This window comes from Pseudoliparis swirei, chromosome 17 (genome assembly GCF_029220125.1).
Source record: "Pseudoliparis swirei isolate HS2019 ecotype Mariana Trench chromosome 17, NWPU_hadal_v1, whole genome shotgun sequence".
Taxonomy (NCBI): Eukaryota; Metazoa; Chordata; class Actinopteri; order Perciformes; family Liparidae; genus Pseudoliparis; species Pseudoliparis swirei.
Window position 1 is genome coordinate 10,605,761 of NC_079404.1, and position 11,642 is coordinate 10,617,402.

At 45.1% G+C, this 11,642-nt stretch overlaps 2 protein-coding genes across 2 annotated transcripts; one reads left to right on the forward strand and one right to left on the reverse strand.

The window, feature by feature from the left end:
- Window positions 1-2,949, forward strand: pla2g12b (phospholipase A2, group XIIB). Its single transcript, XM_056436029.1, has 4 exons — window positions 1-643; window positions 1,161-1,237; window positions 1,351-1,516; window positions 1,649-2,949. The coding sequence occupies exons 1-4, from the start codon at window positions 58-60 to the stop codon at window positions 1,765-1,767; spliced, it is 948 nt and encodes a 315-aa protein (XP_056292004.1). The 5' UTR covers window positions 1-57; the 3' UTR covers window positions 1,768-2,949.
- oit3 (oncoprotein induced transcript 3) lies at window positions 1,954-10,299 on the reverse strand. The gene is given in 10 exon segments (XM_056436030.1): window positions 1,954-3,217; window positions 3,386-3,485; window positions 3,939-4,351; window positions 4,512-4,638; window positions 4,640-4,670; window positions 5,064-5,184; window positions 5,286-5,404; window positions 6,033-6,143; window positions 6,236-6,610; window positions 10,201-10,299. Coding segments are annotated over 10 exon segments (1,611 nt in total). The 5' UTR covers window positions 10,259-10,299; the 3' UTR covers window positions 1,954-3,061.
- Window positions 10,300-11,642: the final 1,343 nt, after the last annotated feature.

Below are 11,642 nucleotides of genomic sequence, written 5' to 3' on the forward strand. Positions count from 1 at the left end.
CTGTGAACAACACCTCGCCTTGTGGCCTCCTGCTTGAATCGTCTCCGCTTCAACACCATGCTGCTTCGGGCTGTAGTCCTGCTCTTCCTCTGCGTGTCCACGGGCATGTGTGCCACTTTAGGCCACTACCTGATTGAGCCAGTGGAGGAGGTGCCTCCTGTGGAGGAGGTGCCTCCTGTGGACTCGGCTGCTGTTGCTGATGGTGTAGCAGCTGAAGAAGCTGCAGCTCCTGCAGATACCCAGCTAGGCAATCCACCTGCAGTTGAGGAACCTGCAGCCACTTCCATTTTTGATGAAAATCTATTGGCTAAAATAGTGACAGCGAATAACCCTTCAGCTGACACACCAAAAGCGGATGTCCCAGTAGCAGATGGAGCAACAGCCGAAGAGCCAGAGACAGACAGTGACAGGCCTGCTGGAAACCCCCCTGCTATGGAAGCTGGTGACGCCGATCATCAGGACAACGACATCAGACCAATCGAGACCAACCAGTCGCCAGAGGAACCCGTGGCAGACGAAAACGATAACAGCTGGAGCCTCAACTCAATTAGAAATAGTTTCCAGAGTATCCATGGATACTTTGGGTCGCTGGTGGAGCTGGCAGGGGGACAAAACGGTGTGTGTCAGTACCGCTGCAGATATGGTAAGAACGAATCTAATGAATGAATATACTGTTATTTTACTGAGAATCCCAAGGATGTTAGTGCCCTGGAGGTGGGACTCAGTGATAGCTAGATTGTTCGAGTTGTTGATCAAAAGACTTAAAATAAAAATAGTCAGAGCACCTGTTTCACAGTATGTGTTTGTTGATTATTATGTTGACCACGTTCCATATTCCTACTGCTTTGATGCATTTGTTTTCTTTTTATGTGTCAAATCAATCCGTCTGCTATCAGTTTATCAGCTTCTTATTTACATCATGTGGCTGATAGAGAAACCCGAATACATTCCTGTTATCAGTGTGAGAGGTAGACGTACCTGCGGTTACACAACCAACACCGATGTACTCAAACAGAAGTGACATCTTATCTGTGAAACGACACACCCAAAAACAGAGATATGGTGTTCATCCCTGACTGGGAGTCCATGACGACATTAGTTGGTTGATGGGCCTTCACTTCACTTTTTAAAATGATACCGGTACTTCTCTGTTTTCTTAGAAGAACCTGCTCGACCTCGTCCCGGCTTCCAGCACCCGGAGCCGAACGGCTGCAGCTCGTCACTGGTGGGATTCCAGGTGAATGCAGTTGTAGGTCACCTGTTTATAAGAACCACAGCATTAACCATAATGGCTGGGCTCTATGTTCTGTAGTATTAAGCTGTACTGACAGCAGTTCTTTCTTTTCACAGCTTGACCTGGGGATCCCTGCTATGACAACGTGCTGTAACCAACATGACATGTGCTACGACACTTGCGGCACAAACAAGTACGACTGTGACTCAGAGTTTCGCTTGTGTCTGCATGGCATCTGCGCCGACCTTAAGAAGAGTCTGGGCTTCGTGTCGAAGGTTCAATGTGAGTGAATTTTGCTATCTACAGATATCTAGGGTGGAACCAGGAACATCTCAAATACATTGTGAGTCAGCAAAAAATTCTAACAAACTCTGCCTCCTTCCCAGCCCTAATTTCTCCGTCTTTCCTCCTCAGCCTGTGAGTCAATGGTAGACGCTCTCCACAGCACAGTGGGGACTCTGGGTTGCAGGCCTTACATGAACAGCCAGAGGGCAGCATGTATCTGCGAGGATGAAGAGAGGGATGAACTGTGAGAGGGACACTCTGGACAAACTCCCTGGATGCTTTTGCAGACTAATAACTGAGTCACAGGCATTTCTCCAGTTTATGCTGTGTATTTATAGGCTTTTGCCAAAGAGGATATACTTAACAAGAGCCCACTTGAGATTCATAGCCATGGAGGAAAAAAGAAAAAAGAAAAGCATTGGACAATGCAGATAAACAGTTTCTCAAGTTTTATTCAGAGGCAGTACTGGCATATATCTGAATATTACTTTCATTATGTTCATTAACTGTTTATGCATGTTGTACTCTTCATACTCCATTTCATTGTTGCCAATTTTTAGGCCTCTATGACACCATTACCATACATTTATTTAATGACTCCAAATACATTGGCTGATGGGAAGAATATTGCAGTTGGTTTAATTTCCTCTAGATTGAATGACATTACATTACATTACATGTCATTTAGCAGACGCTTTTATCCAAAGCGACTTACAATAAGTATCATTTATTTACTAAGGTACACATGGTTTGTTGTGTGCAGCTATTTGTCAAGATGGTATGCTCAAAGTCAGTGTCATGTAGATGTGATAGCTATTACAGCTACGAATTTGAATTCAGTTATTTACCAGTAATTTGATGCGTTTTTATGAATGAATACATGACTAATTGCAGTTTAACTGACATGTCTAATTATAGATTGACAGTGATGAATCATTGGCATCATTTGCAGGCACGCCCTACCGCTATCTCTTTCCCGCCACAGTGGGATGTGTGACGTGATGCCTCGATTAAACAGAGGGAATGAGTGAACATGCCTTGATGGGTGTATTTCTCAATTCAGTAATGGTGTGAAATATAAACCACTTCCATGAATCCACAAAGTCTTTCAACTGAAATATAGCCTGAGAAAGGCCTGAAAGTGTGACCTAGAAAAACACCCTTCACACTTTAGTTGTTACAAATTAACTGCGGTGCATCAGAATGATTTATATCAAAAATGGAATTTGCTTCAATGTCAGCACATTTGGCTGCAAGGCAAAGTGGCAAAGACACAAAGAATGAAGCAGAATCCAAGTGATCTACATCCCTGTGACTGACACTGGAACGTACATAGGAGTAAAGACGAGTGTGTATACTGTACATATGCATGTATATGTGTATGTGAAGGACTTTTAAATAATATGATACATAAACTGGAATGGTCAGTTCATCTCCTTTCATCTAAATGATACTGTGATTGTAATTCAGCTGCTGCTCTGCTCGCATGACGCTGGTTATTTTGCATGTTTGAGTCAGTTAGCATCAGTTCGCTTGTTAGCATTAGTCAGGCAAGATGAAGATGGGGCCTCCAGTCAGTGTGTGCTGCTCCTGAGGTTCTCCGGTCCGAACCGTTCGGCGGACACGTCCTCGACAGCGCTTAGCGCAGTGGGAGTCTCCTGCCCCGCACACCAACACATGGCAGTGGAGGAACACTTGCTGTGAACGGAGGAGACAAGCTTGTTTTGAGTAGATGGAGGAGAACACAACGCGAGGACACTGCTCCCTCAGATGGTGCAGGCATACAGTCTTTACAGTATCGTGCTACACAGACATAAGCTCACACACACTTGCCAGCTGGCTCCCAGCGTGCTTTTTTTGACTCACTCGGTTGTCCTTGCCAATGAACTTGAAGACGGAGACCTGGTAGTGCTTGGAGAGCTGGTCCTTTCATGAGTGCTGTGTCACTGTTTCATCAGAGATACAGCTGGGGAATAAGACAAAGAGGGTAATTAAGTCATAAATGCAGTTTACATGCAGTTTATATCTTCACATAATCCTCTTTATCAAGGTTAGCAGCCCTGCAGGTCCTAAAATAAAAGGATTCAAGAAAAAATCAAATATTTTCCGATGGCTTTCCTGTTGATGTAGAGTTTCTATAAATACATTATTGGTAGTCAGCCACAGTGGGCGGCTACAAAACACTTCACTCTCTGTGTAGCAGAGGATGTATTTTTAAACACATACATGACACCTGCACATGTACAAGTAGTTGTTAACTTGGTATAGTTTGAATCTTATTATTATATATTGTAGCATTAGAGGGTGCCAAAACAATGAATTCAAGAAAGTCATGTATACATTTGTGCAGCATTGCTATCTTCTGGATCAAGGCATTTGCTGCTAAGTCATGTGGCATTTAAACTTCCACTTCATTCACCCGTCTTTGATGAGATAATACTTGAGGGCCTGGTCAGCTCTGGGCCCCGGTGTGGCGAAGCAGCTCTCTACCAGTGCAGAGAGACCCTCCTCCCTCTCCTTCGGCTCCACCCCAAAGAACAGGGAGTCGTGCAGGCGCAGCTGGGGTGGGGTGCGGTAGGGCTCTGAGAACTCTGCGCTCCTGAAGAGCTCCAGGGAGAAGGGGAAGACTCCCTCACTGTGGCCTGCCAGCTCAAGGGCTGAGCTGTGCTGACTGGCCTGGTATCTGTCTGACACCTGGTATTCCCTGGGGAACTCGCAGGTGACCGGGAGCACTAACTTGCTGGTGCGAACTATCAAGTCCCCGCTGCTGCCCGGGCTGCTCCGAGGGAGGCCTGTCACCAGGTTGGTTCCCACGATCTTGTCATCTGTCACCTGGGGGACAACATTCTGTTTACGGCAACCTCACACAACCCACGATTAAGGCACAGCTCGTTAAAAATATAAAATGATCAACTATGGCTTCAAGCTCAAATGGTAGAGACTAAACCCTGAGTACATTCAGTCGAACAGGTTTTCAACCAACGCGTCGGACCTCCACCACTGTGCCGCAGGTCTTGAGGCTGAAGCTGAGGTTGATGTGTGTGCCATTGGAGACACCTCGACAAGACGAGTTGGAAAGGGAGAGCTCCAGTCCTCCTTCAAGGTCTTTAGGAACGGACAACAATAGAGCTGGAATCACACTGGACTGCCACTGCAGGAAAAGGAGACAAAGGTATGGTTTATTATTACGGCCCTCATGGCACACATCGTGAGACGTGCATGGATGGATGTCAACTTTTGCTTTCCTTTGCTACCAAAAAGGACATTGAGGAAATGGTCTGCAAGCAACATATCTTTGTGCACCCCCCCCAAAAGGTTGTTTGATTATTATCCCCTGCTGATAAAGGTAACGATCCTCCCTGACATAGATAACCCTGCACTGAAATGTTGGGAATTCAGTTATGACCAGAGGGAATGCATGTTGGTCAAATCTCAACTATCAAGAACATCTTTTCAGATGAATGCGCACATCTCTGTGTCAGCTTGTGCCACACACACACACACACACACACACACACACACACACACACACACTGATACACACCCTGACATGTGCGTTTATCCTCTCCCAGCTCCAGCCCTCTGGGACAGTGGCACTGATAAGAATCCAGCATCGAGGAGCAGCCATGGCTGCAGTCTCCATTGTTGACATGACAGCCTGCTATCTCTGCATGAAGCCACACAGATACCAAGAAAAAATATGAATTGTGTGCTTCCCTGGGTTATATTTGTACAATGTTGACTGGTGTGTCATGAACATCACAACACAGATGTGTCCATCGTCGTCAAGCACGCGACCCGACCCACACTCGCAGCGCCAGGAGCCTTTGGTGTTCACACACACCTCTGCACAGCCACCGTTTCCCTTTCCACATTCGTTGAGATCTGAAAATAGGACACACACCACAGCTGGGTCAGATATTATTATCAGATGAGCACTGGTTTAGTACCAGATCGGTGGAGTTCATCACCTTGAGGCAAATCACTGAGTGTTCATGGAAGGAAGAATGGGCTTTAAAGGAGGACTGGAAAATAAATAATGATAGGTGAAATAAAAGGATGAGCTAAAGGGAGAGTTCCAAGGAGTGAGGAAAGAGAGTGAGTGAAGATTGAGAGAGGAAGAAATCATTTCCGAGCCAGTGGAGGGCAGATTTGGTTGATGGGTGAACAATGAGATTGTGTGGTTTTCAGGCGAGGTTCCCTCTGCTGGCGTGTCACCCATCATTAGGTAACATCCAGTGTAACGCACGCACACGCAACACACACACACACACACACGCGTCTTTGCAGGGAATGCCCCGATATCTGAATATATATTTGCATGTAAATAGGAATAGCCGCCTATCCATATTTAGGAATGCGTTAGTCAAAACAATGGTGAGGACACTGTAAAGCCAGACTGATTGCTTTCTCTTATTATTGTCTTTCAGAAACCATTTCCAGCCTATCGGTCTTCCACTTCGGTGACACAACGTATCCGCCCTCTCTCTTCCTCCCTCTCTGTCCGCCTCACCCAGGCATGTCTGTCGGTCCGGTCCCAGCACAGTTCCAGGTGCACAGCGGCAGTCAGACTCGGGACATTCGGGAGCTGAGCAGTCCACCTCATCACAGATGTCATAGAAATCTAGGTGACACACAAAACACATTTAACACAACAAAAGACAAGAAAGGGAAAGTCAAAAATTTACTTTTCACATATCACACAGGAACACTCACGGCCACAGTACACATGGAAGCAGACTGAGGGTCTGGGCAGGCGATAGACAAAATATCCTGCTTTACAGGCCTTCACATCTATACTGGCGTTCCAGTGGCAGCAGTCGTCGTTGAAGCTGGCACAAACCGGCAGGGTGACGATGCCTTCGTGGGGATGAGGGTGGCTGCCGTTGAGCCAGATAGGAGCATGCGTGCCACAGTGGTCCTCAGAGATGCAGAAGGTGGGCATGGCATCCCCGGCCATGCCCGTGAAGCGGTACCATTCTCCCGACACGTGGCTGTCACAAAGGGGCCCGCCGGATGACTGGTTGACGAGGTAGTCTGTGTTCCTCCAAGGGTCATTCAGGCTGATGTAGGCAGAGCATGGGTCCAGGGCTGCGGGGCAAAGACAGATGAAAGACTTGCACATGCTTTAGAAAAGACCATGCACGCGATGTAAATATGTGTTTAAGATAAGCAGGATGAGCTGGAGAGGCTGGTTGGACAATGTATGCAGTCTGAAAGGTGGAAAGTACTATTTGCTCAATTCAATTCAATTCAGTTCATTTGTATAGCCCAATTTCACAAATTACAAATTTGTCTCGGAGTGCTTTACAATCTGTACACATAGACATCCCTGCCCCAAAACCTCACATCGGACCAGGAAAAACTCCCAAATAACCCTTCAGGGGGAAAAAAAGGGAAGAAACCTGGAGGAGAGCAACAGAGGAGGATCCCTCTCCTAGGATGGACAGATGCAATAGATGTAATGTGTACAGAAGGACAGATTTAGAGTTAAAATACATTCAATGAATATGACAGAGTGTATGAATAGTTCATAGTAGGCATATTCCACGATGGAGACCTCCACGATCCATCAGGCAGATGGCGGTGGGGAGGAGGAGTGCGGAGTCTCAACAGGACAGTGGCGTAGTCATGAGCAGGAATTCCCGACCCAGACGATCCATCAGGCAGATGGGATCTATGCCGTCTCATAGGGTCCGATGACCCCATGAGACGTAAAGTCAAAAGGACTTCCGGGGAGAAAGCAGAGTTAGTAACGTGTGATTGAGAGATGAAAATTCATCCTTAAGGAGAGAAAAAAGAGGAGATAGGTACTCAGTGCATCCTAAAACGTCCCCCGGCAGCTATAAGCCTATAGCAGCATATCAAGGGGCTGGACCAGGGCAAACCTGATTCAGCCCTAACTATAAGCTCTGTCAAAGAGGAAGGTCTTAAGTCTACTCTTAAACGAGGTGACTGTGTCTGCCTCCCGGACTGAAATTGGAAGCTGGTTCCATAAAAGAGGCGTCAAGTAAGTACAAAAATAAGAACTTGACTTGAGTATTTTAATTTTAAGCTACACTTAATATTTCTAGTCCACTAGATTTCAGAGCTAAATATTTTCGGGTTTACACTTTTCCAGTTTAAGACTATATACAAACAACAAACCTGATAAATGTGCATGTTCTCCCCGTGGCAACGTGGGTTCCCTCCGGGTTCCTCCCACAGTCCAAAGACATGCAGGTTAATTGATGTCTAAATTGCCCGTAGGTGTGAATGTGAGCATGAATGCTTTTCTGTCTCTGTGTGCCCTGAGATGGACTGGCGCCCTGTCCAGGGTGAACCCCGCCTTCGCCCAATGTCAGCTGGGAATCGGCTCCAACGCCCCGCTATATAAGCGGTTTGGAACATCAATTTATTGAAGGTGAAATACATTTTGTTTTTGGTGCTCACAAGAACAAAAATAAATAAAATGAAGAGACATTAAAAACAGTGTCTCCACTTGAAACATGAACAACAAACAACGCCTTTGGAACTGGTGGTGGACCATTGCTGCTCGTCCTTCCCCATATCTCTCTCCCCTCATTCCCTCAAGGGTCAATTCTTTACGAAAGGCATACAATGCCCACAAAAACAAGGCCCTGCTGCTGTTACTACTCGTAATAAACCACATACCTTACTGCCAATAGCTTTCCAGAAGAAGTAGTTCCAATGACAAATGGAAATCTCAGAAACCCAAACTACCTGCATGGATAGATACCTCTGTGTGCCCCAATGTGAGATTACCTTTTTATTTGGTGAAGTGATCCTTAAATCTTTTGCTCAGTCCATAGAAAAGACGTATATCCCTTGCTTTGTACTTCTACACCAGTCACTTGAGCAGAGCTGTTGCCATGAAGCAGACCTTTGAACCGTAATGACTAAAAGCCAACGGTTTGTACACACAGAACTCTGAATGCAGTCCAGTCAGGGGCGAGCGACTCTTTTCACTACAGCCAGCTCTGCAGAATCTGGAGAACAACTGAATGAGCAGAGTAAACAAAGTGCAGCCAAAACAATCAATAGTTTCTCCTTATCTTCCTGCCAGCTCAACAGTGTAATTAGGAGGTACACATAAAACAAAAGGAAAGAAGAACAGGCGAGGGTTGATGGGAGTGGGCAAAGTGGGCATGGGTGAGAGTAAGTGTTATTCACTGAGAATTAGCTAAATCAGCTGGGTTGAAGAAACCGTGGCAGTAAAGAATCGTCAGCGTTAGACCAACAAACAAGACACAGGACACTTTACGAGAGCAGTAACCCCCAAACTCCAGGCCTTCCATTACCTTGGATTGCTAGACATTAAAAATCAATTGTTAACGCTTTCCCGCACCTTGTGCGAAAGGTGCTCACACCTAATGGAGGCCGAGGTTGACCAGAAGTTTACGGTAACTGTTCCTTTCCTCCTATCTGCTTTCACAAGTAACCATCAAAACACACAGGCACATATTTCAAATCCTGTTAAGAAGTTCCTGAGTTCCTGAAAGCTGTCAAGAAATATGTGTGTGAGATGGGACTCATTTCTGTGAGCATAAGTGATGTCACACACACATTATCGTCACCCTTCATCCTCTAATAGACAGTCCATCTTGTCACTACTGGCTGCTCCAATAAAAGCAGATCAATCCTCGGCCCGGGCCCACTGACAGCTTAAACGACCCGTTTTGGAGACGTACGACTGTCCAACTGTGTTCTAGCTCAGGCAGCACAGAAGGGGCAGAGGACATAGCTGACTCATGCGGGTGAATGCTAATGTGGACATTAAATCTTCCAGATGGGGCTTGAATAACTTACGATGGCTATTAAGGGATTGTGGAGCCGAGTCTGACCCGAGTCAGCATCCAGCCTCGTATCTGCACCAATGAAAATGAAAACCCAAAATAAACAGAGTCCAACCATATTGTTCTTCCTAATTAATATTAATGATCCTTTTTGTGAAATGATAAAGCGGTCAATTATCTACTTTTCCTACTCTCTGAAAATCATGTGAAGAGATGAAAACCAACAATGAATTGATCCTACTAACACCTGTACGCCCCCAGTGCCACCCAGTATTGGCCAAAAGCCATTAAGCCACACAGTTGCATTGGACAACATCTGTGTTCATTAAAGATTCCACGTGCAACACACTGTTGCTGTAACACTCACTTGAGCATCAAATGCTTGTTAATCCGCTGTTGAAAATAGTCCCTGCAAAATGCATTATGTATCCCAGTTTAGAAACATTTGCTGAAAGCTACGAGGTCCAGCTGCTGTAGGAACGTACGACGCTTAAATAAATGAAGTGTATGTGTGACTAACATCTTCAGAGGAAAGACAAAGGCTTGGGGCTGATTGTGGGGCTGTTAAGGGAAGTCCGACAGTACTGGATGACGGACATTATTCGTTCTGCTCATTTTAAAAGATTTGTTGACAACAACAATTATATAGAGGTCCTGGGACAGGGATGTCGTATGTGCACAGATTGTAAAGCCCTCTGAATGTGTGATCTTGGGCTATATAAAATAAACTGAATTGAATTGAATAAAACAATGTCAACCTTTCTTCTTTAATTTAAAGTAAAAAAATACTGCAACTCATATTGCCGTACAAAAATTCAAATATTATTGTGAAAAAGGAGATACCTGCTTGTTCGAAAGTGAGAACATGACAAATGGTATACTCACCTACACCTGCAGCTGCACCACTCTCCAGCAGCAGACTTGTAATCACCCAAAAAAGCATGATGTGTTGTCTCTGTATTGACTCCCTGATACTCAGGCCTAAGGTCTCCACGCGTCTCTTCTCCTTCATCCTCAGGGGAAGCCTGTCTTTAATAGGCGCCTCTTATCGGCATGTGTCATTTTGTTGTCTGTCTGCCTCACCTTGACCCCTTGACCTTTTGTTCCCCACATCCAATGACAGGACCATCCTCCCATTGTTTCAGTTGGTGCAGTCTTCACACTCTGCTCCCTCAATCCTCACACACATGACTTTAAACTAACAAACATAATATATGCATTTTTCTTGCAGTCATGCTGTGAAACAGTTTGATAGTGGCCTTTTATGTTAATGTATTCTTGATTTAAAGGGAGTGGACCCCTGAGCAATGATATAATCTGCCACGGCATTAAATCAATCCGATTAATCTCCTTAGTTTGTGCTGATGCAGGTCACGTCATGGCAACGCAGAGGTTCTGCGCACCTGTGGTGCAGAGTATCTGGCAGTAGAGTGAATACGTTCTCATCTAACGAATAACTTTGTTGCCAGACATTGTCTAAAGCTTGATCCTTATAATTTAGAAAGCCCCCAAACTAAGCTGATGCTTGTGGTTTTTGTTTCCCATAATGTAATTAAATCAATGAAGACTTTAATCCAGCAGACTCTTGAAAGAAATGAGGCGGAACATGCCCGTCTTCTTCTGTGATTACTCCGGGCAATTAGACGGCACCAGCCAGTAAACAGTTTGTTTTAGTGGCTTTGCTCCACTGAAACCGTATTGGGTTCAAATTATTTGTTTTTTCCGCCACGCTCCAGGCGAGGCATATGGATGGCAAATCAATCTATAGGTCGATGACAGATTGTACTGAAATATATTTCTGCATCAAGATTCATGGCCCGCAGAGCCAGGTAACTTTGGTGATCCCTGAACTTTTACTCTTGCGCAACCTGGAGTTTGACCTTTTGGGCTTTTATAGAATTCATGCAGCGCTTAGATGAATTTGACCACCTTGGTGATCCCATGACTTTACAGAGTATCATCAGGTTCAACATTGTCAGATTTTTTTTTTTTTACCAAATAGCTGAAGAACAAATGAACCTTCCCATAAGCCCCAGCTGTACTTTGTGTGTAGTGCCACTAACATAGCCCACGCAGCATACACGTGTTAAATTTAAAAAATGTAAAATCTGGTTTTATATGTTTTCTTTTGCCATTGCCTTTTTTCAAAATACACTTTTAGATTTCATAACCATGCTTCAAGTACCTATTGTATTATCTATCTCATAGGATGTCCTGTACAGGAAGAGCTGGAGGCCAAGGCAAGCCAGAGGAGGTGGTCCAACCTTGAAATGCTGCTTCTTGAACATTAATCCTTTCAGTGACAACAACAGATGCTTCAACTGGAC